The sequence below is a fragment of the Somniosus microcephalus genome, chromosome 1 (genome assembly GCF_052327205.1).
Source record: "Somniosus microcephalus isolate GS21.2 chromosome 1, FLI_Smic_1.0, whole genome shotgun sequence".
NCBI lineage: Eukaryota > Metazoa > Chordata > Chondrichthyes > Squaliformes > Somniosidae > Somniosus > Somniosus microcephalus.
In genome coordinates, this window is record NC_140987.1 from 134,043,985 (window position 1) to 134,071,071 (window position 27,087).

The 27,087-nt window shown below is 43.9% G+C and overlaps 1 protein-coding gene across 6 annotated transcripts in view; it reads right to left on the reverse strand.

Moving 5' to 3' along the window:
• The window catches only part of vps13a (vacuolar protein sorting 13 homolog A), a 631,135-nt gene that overhangs the window by 107,258 nt on the left and 496,790 nt on the right, over positions 1-27,087 (reverse strand). For all 6 annotated transcript variants that reach the window (XM_085985825.1, XM_085985842.1, XM_085985834.1 and 3 more), the window contains 8 exons: positions 23,915-24,147; positions 23,448-23,601; positions 21,748-21,894; positions 17,673-17,754; positions 14,909-14,978; positions 11,348-11,459; positions 8,510-8,623; positions 3,339-3,481 (listed from right to left, as the gene is read on the reverse strand). In XM_085985825.1, coding sequence (XP_085841951.1) covers positions 3,339-3,481; positions 8,510-8,623; positions 11,348-11,459; positions 14,909-14,978; positions 17,673-17,754; positions 21,748-21,894; positions 23,448-23,601; positions 23,915-24,147 — 1,055 coding nt within the window. The remainder of the gene's footprint in view (positions 1-3,338; positions 3,482-8,509; positions 8,624-11,347; positions 11,460-14,908; positions 14,979-17,672; positions 17,755-21,747; positions 21,895-23,447; positions 23,602-23,914; positions 24,148-27,087) is intronic.

Sequence of the window (27,087 nt, forward strand, 5' to 3'; positions counted from 1 at the left end):
AGTTTCTGGTCAATGGTGACCCCCCAGGATGTTGATGGTGGGGGATTCAATGATGGTAATGCCGTTGAATGTCAAGGGGGTGGTGGTTAGACTCTCTGTTGCTGGAGATAGTCATTGCCTGGCACTAGTGTGGCGCGAATGTTACTTGCCACTTATCAGCCCAAGCCTGAATGTCATCCAGGTCTTGCTGCATGCGGGCATGGACTGCTTCATTATCTGAGGCGTTGTGAATCGAACTCAACACTGTGCAATTGTCAGTGAACATCCCCATTTCTGATCTTATGATGGAGGGAAGGTCATTGATGAAGCAGCTGAAGATGGTTAGGTCTAGGGCACTGCCCTGAGGAACTCCTGCAGCGATATCCTGGGGCTGAGATGATTGGCCTCCAGCAACCACAACCATCTTCCTTTGTGCTAGGTATGACTCCAGCCAATGGTTTTCCCCCTGATCCGCATCGACTTCAATTTTACTGGGGCTCTTTGATGCCACACTCGGTCACATGCTGCCTTGATGTCAAGGGCAGTCACTCCCACTTCACCTCTGGAATTCAGCTGTTTTGTCCATTATTAGAACAAGGCTGTAGTGAGGTCTGGAGCTGAGTGGTCCTGGTGGAACCCAAACTGAGCATCGGTGAGCAGGTTATCGGTGAGTAAGTGCCGCTTGATAGCACTGTCGATGACACCTTCCATCACTTTGCGATGATTGAGAGTAGACCAATGGCAATTGGCCGGATTGAAATTGTATTGCATTTTGTGGACAGGGCTTACCTGGGCAGTTTTCCGGGTAGAAGACTAGCTTCTGCAATGGTGGGGACCTCAGGAGGAGGCCGAGATGGATCATCCACTCAGCACTTCTGGCTGAAGATGGTTGCAAACGCTTCAACCTTGCCTTCTGCACTCGCGTGCTATGCTCCGCCATCATCGAGGATGGGGATATTCATGGAGCCATCTCCTCCCGTTAGTTGTTTAATTGTCCACCACCATTCACGACTGGGTATGGCAGGACTGCAGAGCTTTGATCCGATCTGTTGGTTGCAGGATCGCTGAGCTCTATCTATAGCATGTTGTTTCCGCTGTTTAGCATGCATGTAGTCCTGTGTTGCAGCGTCCCCAGGTTGGCACCTCATTTTTAGGTATGCCTGGTGCTGCTCCTGGCATGCTCATCTACACTCCTCATTGAACCAGGGTTGGTCCCCTGGCTTGATGGTAATGGTAGAGTGAGGGATATGCCAGGCCATGAGGTTACAGATTTTGGTGGAATACAATTCTGCTGCTGCTTATGGCCAACAGCACCCCATGGATGCCCAATTTTGAGCTGCTAGATCTGTTCTGAATCTATCCCATTTAGCACGATGGTAGTGCCACACAACATGATGGAGGGCGTCCTCAGTTTTAAGACGGGACTTCGTCTCCACAACGATTGTGCGGTGGTCACTGCTACCAATACTGTCATGGACAGATGCATCTGCGACAGGTAGATTGGTGAGGATGAGGTCAAGGTGGTTTTTCCCTCGTATTGATTCTCTCATTACCTGCCGCAGGCCCAATCTGGCAGTTATGTCCTTCAGGACTTGGCCGGCTTGGTCAGTAGTGGTGCTACCGAGTCACTCTTGGTGATGGGGCATTGAAGTCCCCCACCCAGAGTGCATTCTGTGTCCTTGCTACACTCAGTGCTTTTTCCAAGTGGTATTCAACATGGATGAGCACTAATTCATCAGCTGAGGGAGGGCGATAGGTGGTAATCAGCAGATTTCCTTGCCCATGCTTGACCTGAAGCCATGCGACTTCATGGGGTAGGGTGTCATGTTGAGGACTCCTATGGCCACTCCCTCCCGACTGTGCCGCACCCTCTGGTGGCTCTGTCCTGCTGGTGGGACAGGGCATGGTGATGGAGGAGTCTGGGACGTTGGCTGAAAGGTATGATTCTGTGAGTATGATTATGTTAGGCTCTTACTTGACTAGTCTGTGGGTCAGCTCTCCCAATTTTGGCATAAGTCCCTAGATGTTAGTGAGGAGGACTTTACAGGGTCGACTGGGCTGGGAATCCAAAGCCGGTGCCTAAGTCGATGCCAGGTGGTCCGACCAATTTTATTTTTATTATTATTTTTTGTAGTGGTTTGCTTGCTAAGCCATTTCAGAGGGCAGTTAAGCATCAACCACATTGCTGTGGGTCTGGAGTCACACATAGACCAGACCAGGTAAAGACGGCAGATTTCCGTCCCTAAAGGACATCAGTGAACCAAATGGGTTTTTACGACAATCTGTTCGTTTCATGGTCACCATTTTTGATACTAGATTATGTGCTGATGTTCTCGTGGCGCAACTTCAATTCACAATCAATTGACTTAACAAGAGTTGTCACTGAACCAATGGCTGTGATTTTGCCAGCGCTCACAACGCGGGTTTGGAGGCGGGTCAGAGGTTAATGTCATTTTGATTGATGGCGGGTTTCACACCCGCTGTCAACCCGCCTCCAAACAACCTTCCCAAGTGTCGGGTCCCCGATTTGTGAATGGACCCGACACCTAGAGGCAGGAAACGGATTAAAGGCAATTAACTGCCTATTACCAGGTACTCGTCAGCAGTTTTCAGGCTGTTTTTCGATTTTCCAGCTTTTCCGTCGGGTTTCACGATGTCCAGACACCACATCAGCTGAGTGTGGCGTGTTGAGAGTCTGGTCTAATGTTTGTGAAAAGATGACAGCTGCAGAAGTGGTGTCAAGGATGCAATGTTGCACATGGTGAGTTTCAGAGCAAAGAAAATGTTGGTTACTGCATTTTTAATACATACAGATTTCTTTAGCTTACATGTTTTTAAATCCAACTGTATGTCCAGTGCCACCTCATTGGGACAAACTCTCTCACCAGTGACAGATCGCTTCTGTCATCTCACCTGCAGCTGTCATCTATTCCAGCATATGGAGGGCGTCATTGGAGAGCCTGGATGCAAGAGTTCACCTTTGCGCAGTGATCGTCAGTGTTTTCAGCACCTCAATGCTGTCAAACACTGAAAAATCAACTGTCAAAATAAAATTTTGCATGGTCCCTTTAAGGAAACTGACAAATGACGCGTCATCAAATGACATCATCAGACCTGCTTCCTGTTAATTGGCCGGTATAATCAAGGGAAAATCACGTCTGTGGAGCGGAGGCAGCTGGGGGTGGGACCGGAACCTGGAAACCAGCTGACCTGCACCCATTCCGACACCGAGGAGAAAATCGCAGCCAATATGTTTCTTGTTTTCATACATAAATGCTATTGCAGTCCTCAGAAGGGTCACTGCTTCTCCGGAATTATACAATTAAATCTTTATAAAATCATACAAGTAATACACATACTTGAAGACAACATCTTGTACATCAGTGAGAGTTGCTCCAATGCTTTTTAACAAAAGCTGCAGAGACTGCATTGGGATTATTTCTGCTTCTTGCTGTTTGTTACTTTCTTCTCCTCCGGAACTGATAGAGAAACTCAAATGTAGCTACAAGAAAACAAACATTAGTTCAAGACAATGATAATTAATGGTACTCTTGGGCAACAATGTTAAAATGTAGATATGCTATTAAAATAATTTTGACAATAATACTCACAAACTGGATAATGTAGCTTTGGCTGACCTACAGACAACTGAATTCATAATCTATGTAATTGACAATCTTGGATCATTTTCATTTTGAATAATTTTATGTTGACCTGTCAATTTGACACTCAGATTGCCAAGGAATCCTGGGTCCACTAAATGATGCATTTTTCTCTAATATTTAGCTTGGTAGAGACTCCTTTAATTCTGTTAAAGTGCATTTAACACTTTAAATCCTGTATGAATCAATGGGTTTGATTTGAAGCCTTTCTCTAAGCGGTTATCTAGCTGCAACCTCTCAAAGATATGGAATAAATCGGACACCTTCTTATGTAATTGGTGTTATTATAAAAAGAGCAACTGGGTAAAAAGTAATTATAATCATAGTTTTAGCACTAGATATGCAAATTTACTAGCCCGTAATTTGTGGTCACATCGAAGCAAAGGCGTTTGCTGCTGTTGGCTCCGAAGTGAGCGTCACACAAAGATTTCGCGATTTCTGTGGCGAGAAATTCGGGTTTTCCAACACGTAACTGAAATCAATGCAAGTTAGTGGGGAATCCCAGCGAAAACCTGCTGTGAAGTCAACAAGCTGTCTGAGCAGCCAATAAAATTGCAGAATTTTCACAGACAGCAAGCCCGGAAGTATGTGGGTAAGCTCCTTCCATTCTAACTTTTTTAAAATGTTGAGAGAGCAAAACAAAGATTGGGGTTCTCACATAGGGAAAAGGCAAACCTGAAATAAAGATGAACTAAAATTATTATTTCTTTAAGTTTCTTAAAAATTTTAATTTTTATTAAAATGGATAAATTTGACACTGCATAAAATTAAAGTTAGTTTTTCAGGGCCATAACCTTTGTTTAGCAGTCAAAATGCTGTAAAAACCTCAGTTACACCTGAACCAAAAGGGTCAAACTTTTAATGGGGTATGTAACAGCGGTATTACCACAGAAAAGCCAATGTTTTCATCTGTTTCCATGGTTTGACAGGTTACACTGATTACCAGCTCTGGCGGGGGGGGTGGTGGGGGTGAAGGGGGGGACACAGCGCAGCCTGCGGAGGAGCAGTGAATGATAGACCGCAACTTCAAGATTTCCGCGTTAGGCTGCACAAGCACTAAATCCTGAAGTTGTGGTCAGTTTCAAAGGCGAAATAACAGTGGCCGCTGCCAGTTTGCCATCATCAGAATTGCAAATTCTGGGCCATTATTTTCCATATAAAAAGAGCTGGCATGGTGTAGCAACTATTGTAAACATATGTGTTATGCTCCTGCTATTATTTGCTTGTTCTATTTACTGCTTTAGCGCGACCTCTTTCACCTAGAAGGACAAGGGCAGCAGGCGCATGGGAACACCACCACAACCTCCACGTTCCCCTCCAAGTCACACACCATCCTGACTTAGAAGTATATTGCCGATCCTTCATCGTCGCTGGGTCAAAATCCTGGAACTCCCTACCTAACAGAGTACCTTCACCACATGGACTGCAGCGGTTCAAGGCGGCAGCTCATCACCACCTTCTCAAGGGCAATTAGGGATGGGCAATAAATGCTGGCTTTGCCAGCAACGCCCACATCCCATAAAATAATTTTAAAAATTGGTTTAACATTGAAAGCTTCAAATAAGATCCAATGTTAGTACTATTCTGCTACTTCTAATAAAACGACAAACGCTCTTTGAGGCACATGATAGAATAGTACCTAAAGGTATCTAAAAAGGGTTGGTTGTTTGTTTTCTCTGACTTGCTACAACAACAACAAATATTTATATACAGGAAACTCTTTTTTATCCGGCACCGACGGGACCGGCGTGTTGCCGGTTTATCAAAATTTCCGGATGACAGAGAGGGTTATCTACCGAGGCTATTTTTAACAAAGAAACATTTTTAAAAATCAAGAAATGTGCAGTATACAGTAATTGGGTACTCACCTACAGAATGTTGTGTTAAATGGATGGTGGAAGATGCTTGATTAAGTATAGTACTGCCAGTTGAGGGTAATCCATAACTCTTTAATTACTTAACAGTAAAACAAAACTTATAAACGACTGTACAGTACAGTATAAAGTACTGTGGTTGACTGTACACTTATTCCAAGTCAACTGGTTCATCAGGAATATCCATGTCAGCTGGGTCATCAGGATCATGCACTTCAACAGATTCTTCAGGCACTTCCACTGCTTCAACTCTTTTGGAAGCTTTCCTAAACATGTCCCGGATGTCTGCTTGCTTAGTGGACTCTTGCCTTTTTTGTAGAAAGGTGGATTGCAGAATATGGAGGTACATAACTTCTTGGGCAGAATAGCAAGGATGCCTTTCAGCAAATCTGAGGAATAAAGCAAATCCTTCTGCAGCTTTAGCCCAAGAAATCTTCTTCTCTTCAGAAATCTCATCCTCTTCACTTTCCATCTCACTTTCTTTTTCTTTCTTTGGATTCAAAACATTCTCCATTATTTCATCATCACTTAGCATATGCACAACAGCAACTTCTCTATCTGCATCAGCCCACTGCTCAATATCACTTTCACTGAGGTGATGTAGAGTGTTTGCTGGGTGTACATTTTTCACCATGCCAGCCATTTCCATTACTGTACTCCTCTTGGGACGAACATTGAACCCATGAAATTCCTCCTCTGAAGAACCACCACCTTCAGCAAACATTACAGAAGGCCACAACTTGCGCCAGGCTTGTCTCAAAGTGTGACCGTTCACCAAGTTCCAGGAACATGCAGCATTAAAGATGGCATCTTTAAGATTGTATTCCTTCTGAAATGCGTGAATATTGTCATCTTGGCTTATCAGTTTACGTAGGAAGTCTTTCTTGTAATGAGATTTGAGATTTTGGATAACGCCCTGGTCCATGGGTTGTATGAGAGAAGTTACATTTGGTGGCAAATAAATGGTGAAAATATTTCCTGAAACCAACTCGGATTCATGCAGATGGGTTCTACAATTATCAAGCAATAAAATGCATTTGCTATCTTCAGGTTTCCCTATTCTACGGAAATGTTCCCTCACAGATGGAACAAAAATATGATGGAACCAATTCAAAAAGATTTCCTTATCCATCCAAGCATTTCTTTGAGCTTTGTACTCAACAGGTAAGTGCCTCACATTTTTAAATGCACGGGGATTTTTATACTTCCAATGACAAGAAGTTTAACTCGGTGTGATCCAGCAGCATTCGCACATGTTAGCACGGTTACACGATCTTTATTTTTCTTGTAGCCTGAAGCATTAGCCTCACTAACCCCAGCAAGCGTTGATTCTGGCAAAAACCTCCAAAATAAGCCAGTTTCATCGGCATTGTATAGCTGTGCTAGCGACAAATCATGTTGCTGCACAATCCGATTGAAATAATCGCAGTATTCTTCTGTGGCGTCGTGATCAGCTGATTTCTTCTCCCCGGAAATATCGAGTCGTCGTATCCCGTGCCGTACCTTGAAGCACGTTAGCCATCCCTCGGAGAAAGCACACTTGTCAGTGAGCTCCATCTTTGCGTAGAAATCCTTCGCTTTTTCGATTAGCATGGGTCCGGAAATCGGAACACCCTCTGAACGCTCAAGAGAAAACCACTCATAAAGCACGGTATCCAGCTCTTCAAGCTTAGGCTTACAAAGTGTATGCCGTTTTTCTACACCCTTAGATGTCTTCGAGCTTGAATAAAACTTATTCTTCTGCGATTTGATGTCATAGATTGTTGACGAACCGATTTTGAATTCATTCATAATGTTGATACGCTTCTCTCCCCTTTCTAGTCTTTGGCATATGTTGATTTTCTGTTTTAAAGTTAACACCACTCTCTTCCTTTTGCTTGGACCAACTTTTGGGATTTCCATAATGCAATGCAATGACTACCAGCAGCGTGGTAGACACACAGTACCCCTGTAAAATGGCGGATCAGAAGAGACTACTGGCAGCGCGGGAGAGTCAGACTCTTGTTATTGAGGTGTTCCGACTTCCGACAGCGCCAAGAAGCCGAGTAGTGGCAGTTTGGAGAACTACCCCCACTGACTAACTCGGCCACTGCAGGAGACTCGGACACATTGCTGGTTATTGAGGTGTTGTTTTCGGAGCGAGAATTTTGCCGGTTAATAGAGAATTCCGGATATTTAGGTGCCGTTTAAATGAGAGTTTCCTGTAGCACCTTTAACGTAATAAAACGTCCCAAGGCGCTTCACAGGAATGTTATCAAAAAAACTTGTGGAGCGATGTTGAATTTAGGCAAGCCACTCATTTACATATGCAAGGGATCTAATGCCCGCTTTAGGCAGCCACCAAGGCTGCCTGAAAATTCGGCCGACTATCTTTCAGAAGTCCTTTGGGTGTGAGACGTTAGTCCCTGAAATTGATCCTTATGGTATCTGTTTTACACCCAACTTCTACCCCATTGTCTTTATATCTGTATTGTCCAAAGTTATGGAAGCTGCTGTTAATTATCTTGTTACTCAACAGCCAAACCATGGCTGGACTCAGAGTGGCCAGAACAGGCTAAAATAAATATTAAAATGTAACTTTTCTGTGGAATTCTTGTGAGCCAGGAGGTGCAGGATGGCTCCCCTGGGCCCGGCAACGAGTGTCTGAGCCTCCCCAGCCCAGGGCATGCCTCCCCCTCGCAGCACTGCTATCAACTGCTAACCACCCTGTCCCGAACGCAACTCCAGTTAAAATCAACCACATAGTCTTTTGCTCCTAATGTGCAACATCTCTATGATCGCAGAACTGTTTCACTAAGTTATGCATGTGATGTACTGTTTGAACAAATCATAAGTGGGACTCAACCATATATCTGTGCCTTCTAGAGCTCAATAAAAACTTAAAACAATAAAAAACTGCAAGACTATATATATTGTATAAATGAGACTAATTTTTATATTTGAAACAAATACAATCCTCTATTTCTGAGTAAAATAGTTAAAACTTCTACTTACTTTGATAGGAGAAATATGGAAATATTCATATAGACTGACAGGTGAGTTGTCTATGGCAGATTCAGTCAACAGCTCTGTTTGACTATACTCGAGGTCCTTTTTGAATAGTTCCAGCTTAACAAAACACAATGGTTCAAACAAATCATATTTCAAGTTTGAACTTAAAAATTAGAGCTTCATTAGTTTAACTAAAGAGCACTTCTTAAAACTCTCCATATATTGTGGCAATTTGCTGTTGCTTTTACTTTCTTTCATATTTTAGTTGGATATTTTGATTTTCAGCATTTGACACACATCATCTAGACATACTGGGGGTAATTTTCACTCCCAAAAACGGGTAGGTTTAGGTCAGGGTGGGAAGTCAAAATTGTAAAAGTTTCAAACCCGACCCCAAGCCGCCTCGAATCCGTCCGGTTTTAAATGGAGGCTGGATGGGGGGCAGGTGATCAAAACTGCTCTCAGACTGCGTGCCTCCATTTTAACAAGGTTTCTCTTTTTAACTACCGTCGGCCAGATTTACCTAGCCTCGGGAAATCCAGCATCTAATAGAAGACGAGAAATGCTGGATCCATCAGGTATGTGCCTGAACAGCACTGCTTGTGGACCAGGAGAAGCAAGAGGGTGTCCTCTAGGCCCAACAAGCTACCCTGTTAAAAAAAAACACCTTCACGTGATTTGTCCGGCCCCCCACCTCCACCATCTCCGAACCCCACCCCCACGATCTGTCCGACCCTCCACCTCCACAATCTCCGACCCCTCCATGCTCTCTCCCTCCCATCACCACGAAATCTACCTACTCCTCGGTTGCACACTTGTGCCACAGCCTTCCCTGCCCGACAGGCAGCCAAACTGTCAATCAGGCTGGCTCTCGAGCAGGAAAGCTGGAAGGAAGAAAATGAAAACACGTACTTCTTGGTTTCCTGTCCATAACTCCTACTCCCGCCGCCCCTCCCCCCACCCCACCCCACCCACTGCTCCGAACTCATGCCTTAGTAAATATTGCGGCCACTGTGTTAAGCTGTGCGTTAAGTAAATCTCCTGTGGGATTGTACACTAGGTTTGGGGGGGGGGGGGGGGGGGGGGAGAAGGGAGTGGTTGGTTAAATTTGTTTTGGGCAGTAGTGCAAAATGGGTGATAATGAATCAGCTGCCCGTTTTACATGCTGTCCGATTTCTCTTCCAATTATGTCAATGGAAAAGAAAATCAGATGGGATGTAAACCGGGCTGCCCGTTTTGTGCTACTGCCCAAAACCATTTTCACCAAGCCGAGTGAAGACCAGATGAAGTCTTCAGGTCGGGAGGGTAATTGGACTCCTGGGGGAAGTTGAGGGGAGGGAAGCAAGAAAACCACCTCAGCCAGTGCGGGAAGCAGAACTGATGTAAAACACTGAGGCTAAATTTCTGGGTAACCCCCTCCCCCGACCTAGCATTAGGCCACCACACACAAATGGTGAAATGGTGATGGACTCTTGGACCTCATCATCATGAAAAAGGTGCTGCAGGAGGAGGTAGATATGCTAAATTTGGTACAGTTTTAAAAAGAGACAAAACTTCTGGTGACATCCTTCTGAGGAAAGGAAGTTATGTTTTGTATGTAAAGATAGAAAAAAATAAGAATCCTGCTTCAATGCAAGTTTCCTGGAACAAGCTGCAATTTCATATAAACAAACTTAAGTGTATAAAATGTTTCAGTACATATTGGAGTTCTTTGAGTAAACAAGGATTAGTGTCGAGATCATTGCTGTTTATAATGTATATAAACAATTTTAAGCTTGGGACAGAAACAAATAGGGAAGACACAAACCAAATACAAAAGAGTCTGGATAGGTAAGAAAAGTGCACTGATGAGTGGCAAATGGCTTTTAATATGGATAAATGTATGGTAACGAGACTAAAATGTAAGAGGCAACGGGAATATAAACTAAATGGCTCTTGACTACAGAACACAACATAGCAAAAGGATCTGGGTGCATCAGTGGATAGCTCACTAAAACCAGTAGTGCTGTAAGCCACAGCAGTAAGGAAAACTAACCTGATCTTTGGTTGTATAGACAGAAAGACAGACTTGCATGTATATAGCACCTTTCACAACCTCAGGACTCAGAGGGATAGAGCTCAAATCCTAGGTGATAATAATGAGCCTAGACAAGGCACTGGCACACCACAGCTGCCGTATTGTGTACAAATCTGGTTGCTGTATTATAGCAAGGATATCCAGGTATTGGAGGCAGTGCATTAAAGGACAACCAAATTGATTACTAGCTCAAGGAATCTAAGCCATGACAAAAGGTTGCAGAATCTGAAATTGTTTACTCTACCAAAGAGAAGGCACAAGGGAGATACTGTCAAAGTATTCAACACTCGTAAGAGAATAGATAAATTGAACCACAATATCGTGTTTTAAGTTTGCCACAAACTCTAACCAAAAACCAGCAGACACAGGCTCAAACATGGAACAGGGAACATGCCCAAACATTTTAGATTTAACTGCTTTATGAAGAGCGTAGTGAATATGTGGAACGGACTGCTCAGGAAGGCCATGGCGGCAGATAGCGTGGAAAAAAACTGAAGGAAGAATTGGATAGATATCTGAAGGAGTGGTGATTGAAAGGCATTCGTTTTTAGGACTGGCCAGATGGACTGAGTCTTCTCCACTCCTGTATTTTCCTATGTGCAACCTAAAATTCACTACCCAAAGAAAATGTAGGTGTATCTGAATGGGAATTTTGAAATTACCACTAATATCTTGCAGGATAAGTAAAAAGGACATTAAAGTAAATACAACTTATACCATCTATTTTGTTGTTTATACTGAGGTTATATATGTTTGTTTTCTACCTTTTGTTCTGCAAGAACAGCATCTGTTGATTGGGTGAAGCATTCCATCAAGGCATAAAGAAAACCAAGATCTAACTTTAGATCCATTTCTTGAATTAGGACCTTAAAATACCTGGCAGAAATATTTAACATAGCTTTATGAGAAAAATGCAATTAAGATTAATTTCCAGTTAAAGTCAACATGCAGCCAATTGTTCTAAAATATTTGATCAACCGTAGCCTTGCTCAAGACAAAAGTAAAAATAAATGACTTGCTATAGCTGTCTCACTGCTCGTGTCCCACTCTCTAATTTTGTCTGGCTCGCCATTCATTGATCACTTTTTCTGTTGCTCTGTATGGCTTTCTCTTGTTGCCATACCTCTTTCTTATTGTTACTTTTTTGTTATTATTTTTATCTCCTTCTTTATGCAAGTCTCTAATGCTTCCCATTTCCGCTCTCTTTGTACGTAGCCCACACTACTTGTATGCCTCCCACATGTGTTGCTTCACTGAAGGAAGAAATAAGCCAGGAGCTGCACACTTGAGCGAGAGAACTTGGCAGTGGGTAATCAGGGTAGAGCAGACATCTGAGAAGGGAGGGTGGGGGGGGGGGGGGGGGGGGAGAAAGAGGGGCTCTGGCCTAAGTTGGGAGGGAGCAAGGACCACGCCCTAGACTGGGCTTTACGTAGCGTGTGATCTTATTGCTGTCCAAATGGTAGAACCACGGTTTGCTGGGGTATAGTGGTTAGGAGGATGGTGGTAAATATAGTCATACATTTTACCACAAGTTGTTTTGTCATTATACTGCTTATGAGAAACTCTTGGTAACTTGTGTCTGTCTAACAGGGGCCAAACTCTCATTTATCTGTTGTCTAATCAGCAACCAGTGACTATTCTCCTGGCCTGGGGTGCAGGGATGTAAATTGGGTCAATGCGAGATCAAAATGGCTCAAGATGACATACCTAGGGATAGTAATTAAATCAACAATTGGCATGCCTGAGTTAGGCAAATTTACAGGACTCCAGGACATTGTTGATTGTTAGCCAGGCAACCTGGCTCATGAACTGAACCTGGAGGAGTGGACCCATTATTGTGGCCCAAGATTCTTCCCACTTGGCTCCAGATAACCTTGCACAGCCAATGTCCCAGTGGATACAGTGATCATAGCTAAACAATCAGCAATAAACTTACTATTGTTCTGTGGTGACAAGCTGTGTCATTTTATCTGGTTAAATTCCAACAATATCCCTATGCACATTTGTGAGCCCCTAAACCCTGGCACTGCCAAACTGCATCTAAGCTCCGAACTTGGGTAAATGGGCTGTGTTCCTACAGGTGTGTGGATGTGCACTTCATATGAAGCACAAGAACATACCTGAGTAGATTCCTCTAGCTTGGAGACTTTTAAACAAGGTACAGGAAACTGTGAGATATCCGGCACCGACGGGACCGGCGTGTTGCCGATCTATCAAAACTGCCGGACATACAAAGTTAATGTTGAAGCATACGGAGGTTTTCATCTCCGTATCGGACAACAAACACTGTTACTTAGCAACAGCTTCTAAAGAGTCGGCTGCAGCTGCAAGCGTCTCTAGCTGAAGCTGTTGCTATAGCTACAGACCTTGCAGTGGCTGACTGGGGAAAAAAAAGAACGAGATCTAAAAAAACTTACAGAAAACGGCTCTTGATTTTTGCCGTTAGATCGAGTATTCCGGACATACAACCTCCGGATAAACCAAAGTTTCCTGTAATGAGTTTCCATACCAGACACCAGGCTGACCAAAAATACATCAAGAAAGACTATTGGTCTTGTGATAGGAAGGATCTGGACAGAGTAGCTAGAGAGAATCTGTTCCCACTGGCAGAAGGATTGAGAACCAGAGGACACAGATTTAAGGTGATTGGCAAAAGAACCAAAGGCTCCAGAAGAAAAAACGTTTTTTTACACAGCGAGTGGTTAGATCTGGAATGCACTGCCTGAAAGGATGGTGGAGGAAGACTCAATCACGGCTTTCAAAAAGTTGGATAAGCACCTGAAAGAAAACAATTTGCAGGGCTACAGGGAAAGGGCGAGGGAGTGGGGTAGCTGAGGTGCTCTTGCAAGGAGCTGGCACAGGTTCGACGGGCCGAATGGCCTCTTCCGTGCTGTAACCATTCTATGATTCTATGAAGGCTTGGAGAGAGTGTTCGGTTTGGGCTAGAAAAGGAACAGGGGTTGAGAAGGAGCAGAGAGGTCATGGGTGCCGAGGCTGGGAGGGAGTGTGGAGGTCTGGGAATAGAAGGTAAATTAATCTTAATGAGGGGCTAAGAGAGCGAAGGGCTGAATGGGAAATTAAGAGGATCCAGTTGCAGTGCACCTGTCAGTGCAGGTCGCAGTCAGAGTGCCTTAGTTGGTAATGCACTTGCCTCAGAGTCGAAAGGCCAAGGGTTCAAGTCCTATTCCAGGATAAGAGCATATAATTTAGGCTGACACTGAAAGAGTGCTGAGATATGGGAAGAACTGTCTTTGAGGCGAGATCTTAAGCTGAGGCCCTACCTGTCGGTGATAATGGTGATAAAAGATCTCACAATACTATTTGAGCAGCAGATAGTTCTCTCTAAAAAACAGATTAACTGCTGATTTTTATAATTTGCTGTTTGTGGGGCCTTGCTATGAGCAAATTGGCCTCCACAACTACACTTCAAAAACAATTTATGGTTGTGAAGTGTACAGAGATGTCTTCAGTGCAATATGAATGACATTTTTTTCTTTCTAAATGGGAAGGTACTCAGTGGCTAGGCAGCTAGGTTTCAGCAGGAGCTGGTGGGAGCACATGCATTTTCAGAGTAGTAACCATTTGTTTTGAATTATCATTTTAGAAAAAAGCAACATCAAATAGATATAAATTTTTAAAATTGTTTCAAAAAACTGAATTCCTAACAGTGATTCTATTTTTGTGAAGAGAATGTATAGAAAACTCCAGAATTGTATTACATAATGAAAATCATAACCCCATATTTCTCATATTGTTTTAGAACAAACATTAAAATAAAAATGTGACATCCAATCAAATTCTTCTATATTATTGATGCACTTATTAAGGTACATCTTTTCTATTCAACACACCTACCAGAATGAACTTAAAAATATTTCTTTCTCTAAAAGATCATGTAAATTCAATGTTTTCATAATACTGTGCTTTAAAATCAGTCATTTTTTTATTTTGTTCACAGTTTCTATTCGTAACTTGGTTTAACAGTTCAAGTACTGAACCGCTTGTTCCACTTGAATTCAACCTTATGTCAGAGAGTCAAATGGCAGCAAACAGTATTCATGAAGAAATTCACAACCAGAGCATCATGTTCTCCTGGCTGTAGGATATGTAAAATTATTATTATTTTTTTTAAAACCTTCAACATATTTCTACTTTTTATCTTGGTACAAAAATAAGTCTTCAAATGGTTTATTCAAAATTATCTTGTACAATAAGAGGAACTGAATTTATCACAAGGAATAACATTGTTAATGGTTTGCTTAACAATGATCTTAATACCATATACAGTAATAGTTGACAAGATCAATTCCATGTTTAAGACTTACCTGAAACGAGATATTTCAGACTGCCCTGCAAACCTTGTGATAATACTGACATCGGCAAAAGGTTTTGGTGCTATCAAAAAATAAAAGGGGAACATAAACTGTTTATTGATCTTAGAAGTACTCAATTATAGAACTGGTTTTAATTTTCTATTCTGAATATCAAATTCACCAAATATTATTTTGATCCAAGAGTTTTCATTTCATTCTCACTTAACCTTTAGGAAGGAGGTAACAAGTTTCTGTAAATACTTTTAAATGCTGCAATACACAAAGCATGGCTGGGTTCAAATAGGTGAGGGATTTCCATCTCGGTGCTGCACATAACTTAAAATTACAATGAAAGGACACAAGTAAAATATAACTTTCATTACAAAATCCCAACTGTCCAGCCTTTGGCCTTCCATTCAGCATGGCATTTCTGCAACTACCGATCTGATCAACCAGGCCCTCACAACCACCTTTGATGCCCTAGTCCCTATTAAAACAATTACACTCACTCACCCTGGCTGTTCCCCCAGTACGGCCCTCATCTTCACTCCCTTAAGTCCAAGGGACGCAGACTTGAACGGATATGGATGACAACTGGTTTAGCCATTCACCGCCAGATCTGGTTGGACCACAAAGTATTATCGGGTCCTGCTCTCGTCTGCCAAAATTGCTCACTATTCCAGAATCATTCTAGAATGCAAAGATAAACCCTGGCTTCTATTCTCCACTGCTAACCGTCTTCTTAAACCCCTCTCCCCCGTCTCCTCCACCTCACCTCCGACAACAAGTGTGAGGAGCTCATGAACTTCTTTGTCACTAAGATTGAGACCATCCGTTCAGCTGCCTCTGCCACTTTCCTTCCTTCCCCTAGCCCACTGGGCCAAACTTCCTCTAAGGTTCCCCCCTGCCCTAGCCCTGAAATCACATCTTTCTCCAGTTTCTCTCCGATCTCCCCTCATGACCTCTCCACGCTCATCTTGTCCATGAGGCCCACTTCCTGCTCTTTCAACCCTATTCCCACCAAACTGCTGACCACCCAACTTCCTTTTCTGGCTCCCATGTAAGCTGACATTGTTAATGGTTCTCTCTCCTCAGGTACAGTCCACCCTCTCCGTCAAATCTGCCGTCATCACCACACTCCTCAAAAAAACACTTGACCCCTCCATCCCTGCAAACTACCGCCCCATCTCCAACCTCCCTTTCCTCTACAAAATCCTTGAACGTGTCCAAATCCATGCCCATCTTTCTCGTAATTCCATGTTTGAATTGAATCCCTCCAATCAGGTTTCTGCCCCTTTGTGACTGCCTCCTCGTCCTTCTTGACTTGTCTGCAGGCTTTGACACGGTTGACCACTCCATCCTTCTCCAATGCCTCTCCAATGTCGTCCAGCTGGGTGGGACTGCACTCACTGGTTCCATTCTTATCTATCTAATTGTAGCCAGAGAATCACCTGCAATGGCTTCTCTTCCCACTCCCACATTGTTACCTCTGGTGTCCCCCAAGGAGCTATCCTTGCCCCCCTCCTATTTCTCATCTACATGCTGCCCCTTGGCAACATCATCCAAAAACTCAGCGCCAGTTTCCACATGTATGTTGATGACACCCAGTTCTATCTCACCACCACTTCCATCGACCACTCTGCGGTCTCTAAATTGTCAGACTGTTTGTCCGACATCCAGTACTGAGTGAGCAAAATTTTCTCCAATTAAATATTGGGAAGACCGAAGCCCTGTTTTCGGTCTCTGCCACAAACTCTGTTCCCTATCCACTGATTCCATCCCTCGCCCTAACATTTGTCTAAGGCTGAACCACACTGTTCACAATCTTGGCGTCATACTTGACCCTGAAATGAGCTTCCAACCACATATCCGCGGCATATCTAAGACCGCCTATTTCCACCTCCGTAACAGCGCCCATCTCCACCTTTGCTTCAGCTCATCCATGCCTTTGTTACCTCTAGACTTGACTATTCCAACGCACTCCTGGCTGGCCTTCCACGTTCTACCCTACATAAACTTGAGGTCATCCAAAGCTCGGCTGTCCGTGTCCTAACTCACACAATGTCCCGTTCACCCATCACCCCAGTGCTTGCTGACCTACATTGGCTCCATGTTAAGCAACGTCTCCATTTCAAAATTCTCATCCTTGTTTTCAAATCCCTCCATGGCCTCGCCCCTCCCTATCTTGATAATCTCCTCCAGCCCCACAGCCGCCCCCACCCCCCCCCAGTTATCTGCGCTCCTCTAATTCTGCCCTCTTGAGCATCCCTGATTATAATCGCTCAACAATTAGTGGCCGTGCCTTCTATTGCCTAGGCCCTAAGCTCTGGAATTCCCTGCCTAAACCTGTCCACCTCTCTACCTCTCTTTCCTCCTTTAAGACACTCCTTAAAACCTATCTCTTTGACAAAGCTTTTGTCATCTGCCCTAATTTCTCCTTATGTGGCTCGGTGTCAATTTTTTTGTCTTATAATGCTCCTTGTGAAGCGCCTTGGGACGTTTTACCACTTTAAAGGTGCTATATAAATACAAGTTGTTGTTATTATTAATTATTATTATTATTATTATTATAAGTGGACGTTCAGTATATTCAAGTCCCACTGGCCTCAGGTTGCACTACTTAATAAAGTTTGTTTTAAACTGCAGAGCACTTAACCATTTACTAAGACAATTACAAAATGCAAGTAAGTACCTAAGCGAATCTGAAAACACTTGTTCAGTCCATTTACAGCAAATATCACATTTAAAAGTTTCTTCATAGTATAATAAAACCAACCTGAATCCATGGTAATGGACTTAGGGGGAATAATGGGATAAAACGGAAAAGGAAAGATGGCCCCGGAAAGCTGGTTTTGAATCTGAGATTAAAAACAAAAATAAAACAGCAATTTAGTTAGAAAATAATAAATGCCTTTTAATAATTAAGAAAATATCTGCAACATTTACAATAAAATTCAATGTAATGATGGGAGAAACCAAATTTTCCAATATTTTCAAAATAGCTCAAATGCATCTGGGTTTTACTGTATCTCACCGTGACCAAAGGTAATTGTTCTTAAAGGAAAAGAGAAGCAATAACAGTTGGAAGAGATGGGAGACAGGTTATGTCTCAGCCTGCTTATCCCCTATATGCAGGAAGCTTTGTAGGTCTTTGAGAAAGCGGCCATTGAGCATACTGAAATGGAAAGGTTGGAGGATATGTGACAGCTGAGGAACTTTATGTGTCTCTTCTTATGGGACCCTCCCTTAATTGTCAGTAAAGCACACCATGAAACCCTCATTTCACCTTCTTTGACTACAGGTGTCATGTGAGCTCCATTCCTCAGGAAACCATTAAGCACTCTTCCTTTCATGTTTCCCTTTCTACCTCCATAGCCCCAAACCTTCAGCTATTTACACATTCTCTGGGGATAATTTTAACCCCCCAGGATGGGCGGGGGTTAAAATTTCAAATATGGGATACCCGACCCCAACCTGCCAGTTCTGGTTTTAAACGGAGGTTTTAACATGCTCTCCATAGATGGGTTCCCCAATTTAGATATTTTAATGAGGCTGTGTGCCTCCAATTCTAACTGTGTTGCAGGTTTAATACCTGCAGTCTGGGCTTCCCAGACATTACGAAACCTGGCAGCTGAAGGGGGGTAAATGTGCCTTTCTAGCACTACCTGTGGGCCAGGAGGAGCAGGTGGCTTCTGCCTGGCCCCTCAAGGCAACCAGTTAATCTCCCTGCGATCGGACACTTACGATCAGCTGCCACTTCCCCTCAGCTGCCACTTCCCACGATCGCCCCACCCCGACTGAACTCTCCAGGTTGACATCCCATACCACCGACCGATCTTGCCGCCCTCTCCCCACGCCGATGTCCCACACGACCCACGATCTTACCCTTAATCCCTCCTCTCCGCTTCTTGGCTGCAGCCTGGTGCTGCACGCCTTCCTGCCCGACTGCGGCCAGGAAACGGAGTCCAAAAATTTAAATCAGAGCTTGCCGTTAAATTGGGCAAGACCTCCGGGAAACCCATATTTCCGGGTTTCCTGGCCGCTACATCTCCCCCTACCCCCTTGCTCACTCTCCACACATATTGGGGCCTCTGTGTCTCATGAGGTGACAGAGGTTGAACAGTTTCCCATTTGTTCTGTAGATTAGCTCCACTCCAGCGGGGAGCTTACTGAGGACGAGATGGAGCACTGCAGCAAGGAAGATCAAGAAGAGCGTTGGTGCGATGACACAGCCTTGCTTGACCCCGGTCCGTACGTGAATTGGGTCTGTGGTGGAACCGTTGATCAGGATCACGGCTTGCATGTTGTCGTGACAAACTTTTGAGGGCAGCTGAATTTGAGGACACTCCATAATCCCTTATGGTTGACAGTGTCGAAGGCCTTTGTGAGGTCAAAGAAGGGCATGTACAGCGGTTGGTGCTGTTCCCTGCATTTCTCTTGTAATTGACGTGCGGTGACGATCATGTCCATTGTGCCCCTTAGTGGGCGGAATTCGCATTGCGACTCTGGGACGAGCTCTTCAGCCACTGGGAGAGGCGACTGAGGAGGATTCTTGTGATGACTTTCCCTGTGGCAGACAGCAGGGAATCTCCTCTATAATTACCGCAATCAGACTTGTCACCTTTCTTGAAGATGGTCAATTACGGCATCTCTGAGATCCCCTGGCATATACTCCTCCTTCCAGATATGAGAAATGAGTCCATGAATTTGCGCCAGTAGTGCTTCGCCGCCATGTTTTAGTGCCTCGGCAGGGATTCCATCTGCTCCTGAGGCGTTGTTCTTCAGTAGTCGGATGGCCTTTTCAACCTCATGCCAGGCTGGGCTTGTGCTGAGGTGGTGGCGGGTAGTATGCTGTGGGATGGAGTCGAGGACACTCGCATCAAAGACAGAGTTTCGGTTAAGGAGATCTTCGAAGTGCTCCTTCCAGCGGGCACTGACTGCCTCCCTGTCCCTGATGAGTACCTCTCCATTCCTGGCCCGCAGTGTGGTAGGACCTTGGGTGCTTGGGCCTTAGGTGGTCTTGACTGCGCTAAAGAATCCACGCACGTCGTGGTTGTCGGCTAGCTGCTGGATCTCCTGCGCTTTCTCCACCCACCATCTGTTCTTTAGGTCGCGAGTTTTTTGTTGGACCACAGCCTTCAGGCGTCTGTATAGCTGCTTTCTTGCTCTCGAGTTGTGCTGCTGGTTGTGACCTAACAATACTCTAGTTGTGGCCTAACCAGAGCTTTATAAAGTTCATCATAACTTCCCTGCTTTTGTACTCAATACCTTTATTTATGAAGCCCAAGGTCCCATTTGCTTTCAGTATGTCCTGCCACCTTCCAAGATCTATGCACATGAACCCCCAGGTCCCTCTGTCCCTGCACACTCTTTAAAACTGTGCATTAATTCTATATTGCCTCTCCCTATCCCTTCTGCCAAAATGCATCACCTCACACTTCTCTGTATTAAATTCCATCTGCCACTTGTCTGCCCATTCTGCTAGCCTATCTATGTCCTGTTGCAGTCGATTGGTATCCTCCTCACTGTTTGCCACACCTCCAAGTTTGGTATCATTGGCAAATTTAGAAATTTTACTCTGTATTCCAATAACCAAGTCATTTATATATATCAAAAAAGTAGTAGTCCTGCAATGACCCTTGGGGAACACCACTGTCTACCATCCTTCAGTCTGAAAAACAACCATTTACCACGTCTCGCTGTTTTCTGTTCTTAGGTCAATTTCTTATCCAAGCTGATGCTGCCCCATCTATTTCATGAGCCTCAATTTTGTTAACCACCTTTTATGTGGTACTTTGTCAAACACTTTCTTAAAATCCATATAGACAACATCCACTGCATTCCCTTCATCAACCTTCTCTGCTACTTCATCAAAAAATTCAATTAGTCAAACATGATCTGCCTTTTACAAATCCGTGCTGGCTCTCCTTAATTAACTTAAATCTCTCCAAGTGCCTGTTAATTTTTTCTCTGATTATTGTTTCTAAAACCTTACCCACCCTGACGTTAAACTGACCGGCCTGTAGTTACAAGGATTGTCCTTACACCCTTTCTTGAACAAGGGTGTCATATTTACCATTTTCCAATCCTCTGGCACCTCCCCCGTATCTAGGGAAGATTGGAAGATTATGGCAATCCCTTCTGCTAGCTCCACCCCCACTTCCCTTAGCAACCTGGGATGAAAGCCATCTGGACCAGGTGACTTATCCACTCTAAGTTTATCCAGCCTTTCCAGTACATCCTGCCTATCGATTATCACCCCATCCATTACCTCTACCATCTCCGCTTCTACCGATATGTTATCGGCATCCTCTTCCATAGTAAACATCGAAACAAAGTACTCATTAAGTATTCTAGCCTTGCCCTGCACCTCTAAGCATATATCACCTTCTTTGGCCCCAAAGGCCCCACCCCGCCTCTTACTGCCAGCTTACTATTACCTGCCAGCAGAAGATTTTTGGGTTCCCTTATATGTTAACTATATATGCTTAGGTAAAAGGATAAAGGAAACAGATTCATATGGACCAAAAAAACTCAACTATTTCTTATACTATCCTAATTAAACAAACTTTAATTCAACAATGATTTTAAATGCTGATCTTACCTTCCTTTCTCTACAAACGCTGCCTGATCTTCTCAGTGTTTCCAGCATTTACTGTTTTATTTCCGATTTCCAGCATCTACAGTATTTGATTTTATTATTTAATTAAATATTTCTCTTTCTGAAAGTTTTCATTAGGAAACATACATAAAAGCTATGATAATTGAATCCCTAGCAATTTACAAGCAATTCACAGTGTACCATTTTTTTTAATAACAACTGGGTCCTATGTTACCAGTTTGTAACGTACCTGGATCTTGTAAATCTGGAGTCGAATAGATTTCTGATGAGTTGAGACGGTGTATTCAAATTTTATAGCTGGCAGGTAATTTCTCCTTATTGGTACTTCAGAAGGTTGTAAAAGTTTCATGCCCACACCATTAGGAGTTAGAAGAGCCTTTTTGTGAGATAAAAGACATTTTTTGAACATTTCGCCTCCAAAAACACTAATTTTATTATATTAAATCCAAATACAGTAGTCACTTGTGATTTAGCCACAAAGGGGAAGTAAAGTCTTTGTACAACTATTTCTGTTTAAAGTACTCTCCCATCTCTATGTAAAAAATAAATAAATATGCACACAATCCTTCTGAAATATCTAATTTGTTGCTTGCTATTTCAGGTCCCCTTCCCTCCAGAGCCACTGCGTGACATTAATGATAGGGAATAACTATGGGCTAGATTTTCGTAGAGCCGTCAGGCGGGGTTTCAGGCGTGTGGCGGGGGGGGGGGGGGGAAATCCCGAATTTGGGGGTCCCGACACCATCCCGCCCCATGTAAGTTTCAGGGGCGGCGGGTACCCGCCCCGCACTGGGACCCGCTGAAACCAGGCGGGAAGGGATTAGTGCCAATTAACTGCCTGTTAACAGGTAGTTAACATGCAGTTTTTAGGCTAATCCCTATTTTGAGGGGTTTCGTGTGGGTTTCCAGACGGCTCCAAACCACGCCAGGTTAGAGCAGGCGGGCCGTCGGGTTGAAGGAGTTGGAGGGGTCGCGATGTCGGTGCTCAGGTGAGTTGATGGGTGCATGAGTGTAAAGGTAAGTGTGTTTGGTGCGTCTAAAAAGTGTGCAAAGAACTTTTACTTACCTGTACTTACCTTCACAGCCTTTCTTCCTGTAGCCGTCGGGAGCCCATCACTCACCCGGAACTTAAAGCTAAATGGCTGCGATCTGTCAAAAGTGACAGCCTTCAGCTTTGAGTGCCAGTGAGAGTTCTAACTGAGTCTGTGCAGAATGACTCATGGTAGAACTCAGGCTGTCAGCGTTTGACTGCTTCAAACAGCTGTGAAACACTGATTTCATCTGTCAACACGTCTTGATAGATGAAATTGCAGTCTGTGACGTCACCTGTTGCCGGGTGGCCCTTAATTGGCCTGCTGAGCCCGCTGGGCAGGCTCAACAAGGTCAATCAAGGGAAAATCGCGCGGATTGGCCGGACGTCAAAGTAGGCGGGTCAAAAACCCAAACGCGGAAGTCCCGCCTTCTTCCCGACAGGTTCGGGAAAATCTACCCCTATGTGTCCCAGCGTGACCACATTCATTTCAATGGAGTCAAAACTTTGGTTTGGACTAGAAGCTAATCCAGAGATGCCCAAACCTGGAAAGCTCTCCACCAGCTAAGTGTGCATCATCTCTCTTTCTAGTAATATGAAACATAATAAAAAGGCATATTTGATTTTCTCTCCCCTGTTCATTCATTGTCATCATACAACCTACACGAGCCAAGATTATAGGAATAACCAGGCTATTGATTTCTCCACACATTTGTATCACTCAGCAAGTGGCAAGTGCTGACTTGGACAGAGTGACTTGGCAGGAATATATTAAACTCATACTTAAGCAAGTTAAGAAACAGACAGTTCTTCTTGTTGAACATGGAGCTATCTGCTTGAATTAATCAGTAACTCCTTTGTATTTGAGCAGTTTAGTGGAAACATAATTTTTAACCGACCTGAAAATCGCACGGAAGTTCAGCAATATGGTTCTCTTGGGGTGAAGTCTCTATGTAGTCTTTATAAATCTTCTCCAGCTGAGCTGTTTGTTTTTGACTCATTGGTTTCCATCGCAATTTGACCTTGGGTTTAGTTTCCCAAACAACATCAGAACTGAGTTGTAAACAGAGTAACAATAAGTAAAGTCCAGCAAAATTGTATCCAACTGTTCTAATATCATAGAAGAAACTTGATATTACAGATTCTCATGAATACGGCCTTCATTTTTAAAAAGTGCTGCATTCAACAAGGAATAAGAATACAACAATATAATTATAAATAGTTTGAAATTTTCACATTTTGAGCAGAAGTAGTGACCTGTGGTCAAAACCAAGTAACTGCAGTATTAGGATCCATGTGAAGTCTGAAGGTTAGGCTCAGTAATGAATTACATTTCACAACATTTTTCTACAAAACATGCATTCACCTTGTTATACCAATGTAGACCACTTCTTGCTTTGTTGAATTATTAACCAGTGAAATTCCTAAGTTCTGTAATGACAGAACGATTTCCTGTTCTGCTAGCTCTGCTTTCTCACTTCCTTGAGCAAGTTTGAATGCTCTCTCGTCTTCTGTGAAGAGAATTATTCTCTGCAGACCCTCAAACAAGGATGCTAAATAAATCGTCCCATTAACCTGGGAAAACTTTAAGAATGTATCCTGAAAGTAAAAAAAAGCAGATTTGAGCATTATATGTTCTTTGAAACTTTGAAAATACATTGGTTATTATTGTAAAATAAAGAAATAAGGGCACAATTGAAATTACAGAAAAAGGCTTGTACTAAGTACATAGACAACAAAGGAGAGGATGACAAAAGGGAATATGAAAAGGTTAGGAAAGAAGTCAAAAGAAAATTAGGAAGGCAAAGAGCAACTACAAAATTATATTATCAAGGAAAATAAATAATATTCTAAAGGCACAAATAGCAAAAGAAAAATCAGGATAGGAATAGGGCCATTAAGGGATACACACGATAAACTCACAGGTAGTGACAGCAAAATGGCAGAAATATTAAATAATTACTTTGCCTCAGTATTTACCTTGCCTCAGTATTTACCAGGTGGGCATGACATTAGAAGAGATCAAAAAAGATATCAAGACATTTAAGGTAGCAAGGGGGGAAGATAATTGATAAACGAATCAAACTTGGAGATGATAAAACCCCTGGTCTGGATGGATTGCATTCGCACATATTAAAAGTTAGGGAAGTGATAGAAGAGGAACTATTACATATATATAAAAATTCATTAGAAAAGAGAATAGTGCTAGAGAACTGGCAAAGAGCCAATGTGATTCCTATATTTAAAAAGGGAGATAGAACAAGCCCAAGGAATTCCAGACCAATTAGCTCAATATCAGTGGTAGAAAGATGATGGAATCCTTCCTTAAAGATGTAGGGGGAGAAACTGGCTAACCCCTAAAGCAGGCATGGGGATTGCGATTAACCTGCGCCTGTTCATTGCGTTGCAGGCAGCACGGTATATTCATACTGCATGCTGCTTTACGATTGCTGAGTGCAGCTAACACTACCAACACTGTTCATTAGCTGCACGCATTAGCAGGGGGCCCGATATAGCGAGTGGCTAGTGCTACTTAAAGGCAGCCTGCACCTCTTAAAGGGGAGGTGCATTGTGGCTGCAAGAACTGGTGGGAGCAATTTGAAAAGTGAATCTGTGCTCTGATACTTTGAGCAATAGCTGAACATGCGAGAGAGCGTGCACCAAGGTTTTGAGACACTACACTGGAGGAAGAGGTGGAAAGGAGAGATGTCCTCTATCCACAGGAGGCCCTCCAGACAGATGCTCTGGAGACAGTGGGAAGAAGTAGTGGCAAAGGTCAATGCCAGGAGTGTTGCTCCAAGAACATGGATGCAGTGCAGGAAGAAGTTTAACAATCTCACACGAGTTGTCAAGGTCAGTGAGTTCACTGTCAAATGGCACATCCTACCAACTGCACGACTAGCCTCATCCACTGCTCAATTCACTACAATCCCGTCACCCACCTACTAACAATCTCTATCAATCAGTAGTGAACCCTACAATTCATGTTATACCTCACCCTCACACACTTGGCACTGTTGCAAGCCCAACACCCACAACTCACAGCTCGCACATACTGGCAGCTATTCAACCTTGACAGCCACATCACCCAAACATACTGCACGACACTCACTGACATACTCCCACTTTCTTGCAGGAGAAGGTGGCGCTTAACAGCAGGGAGCAGCAAAGCTGGAGGAGGACAAGTGCACCTGCATATTTTAACCCCCGTGGAAGTGATAGTGCTGGCCAGCGTGGGAAGTGGCATTGCTGAAGTGATCGATGATGAGGGTCTCTGCATACCCAATCCTCCTTCTCCCTCATCCCTCAATCTCTTCTGACTTAGAAGCTGCAGATGGTGTAAGCACACACTTCTTACTTTCTCCTCTCCCCTCATCACAATCCAACCCTTGTCCCTTTTTCATTTCAGATACCCAAGAACCAGAGCTTCCCAGTCAGTGGAGGAAGAGGAAGAGACACCGTCACTTGCAGCCACCAGCTCAGATACTGACACTGCGTGTATTTTAATGTCTAGTATAAAGGAGTAATCTGCACATGGTGAGACTCCAGCACAAGTGCGCAGGAGCCAGGGTGGAGGGAAAGGCTAGCACAGGTGCCAGCTCGCCAGAGGGCGAGGTTGCACACTAGTTCTACTGCATAGGTCTCAGATGAGGACATTGATGGGCCAGGCTACAGAAGAAAGCTGATGGTTGTACATAACCCAATGCTTTGTGTACTGGAAAGCCTGCGCACAATGTCAAGGAGCATGGAGGAGTCCCACCAACTTGGCACAGACTTTTGCGCAGAGCTTGGAGTCCATCCTTTTCAACATGGAACAGGTGGTCACCTCTATCAGCACACCATGATGCAGCATCTGATGGCTGATATCACAGCTTCCATTGCAGCACAAACAGCTTTCATCAAAGGTCTGAGTGCTGCCATGGAAGTTAAGACTGCTGCCCTGCAAGCTCAGACTGCTTCAATCATGGCTCTGGATAACGCTGTTCAAAGGGACTTCCAGGGCATCACAGCAGTCCATTAATCTGTTTTCCAACAGATCAGTAGGATTGCTGAGGCACCGCCCCTGGAGTGGCAGTGACTCCCTGAAGCACAAGCCTGCTTTCCTCTCCCAAGATAATAGCATTCATGCTCCCACCTCTACCACACCACCAGTGCCCTTGCTGTTGTCAGACAGCCAGCCAACCCAGACTGCTGCAGCCAAGGCTGAAATGGTGCAGTCTGAAGCCAGGCCTTCTAGGCCCAGACCTGCTCAAGGTTGCCCTTCAATGCTATCTGCAGTCTCCTCAATTGGAGGTCAACAGCCTACCACCACCCATGCTGCAGCCACTCGTAGGAAGCACCGCGTAGGAGCACGAGGCGAGGGAAAGGTACATGGAAGACAGGCAACTAAGGGAATGCACAAGGGTGATTAATTTACTTATCTATGCATTGGCCTAAAAGTTGGATACTGACCGAAAACGGGTGGGGGCATCACCCAATGCTATTTGGCAGTGCCTGTTCAAAGTGGTGCATGCGGCACGCATTTGTGCTGCCTGCCTA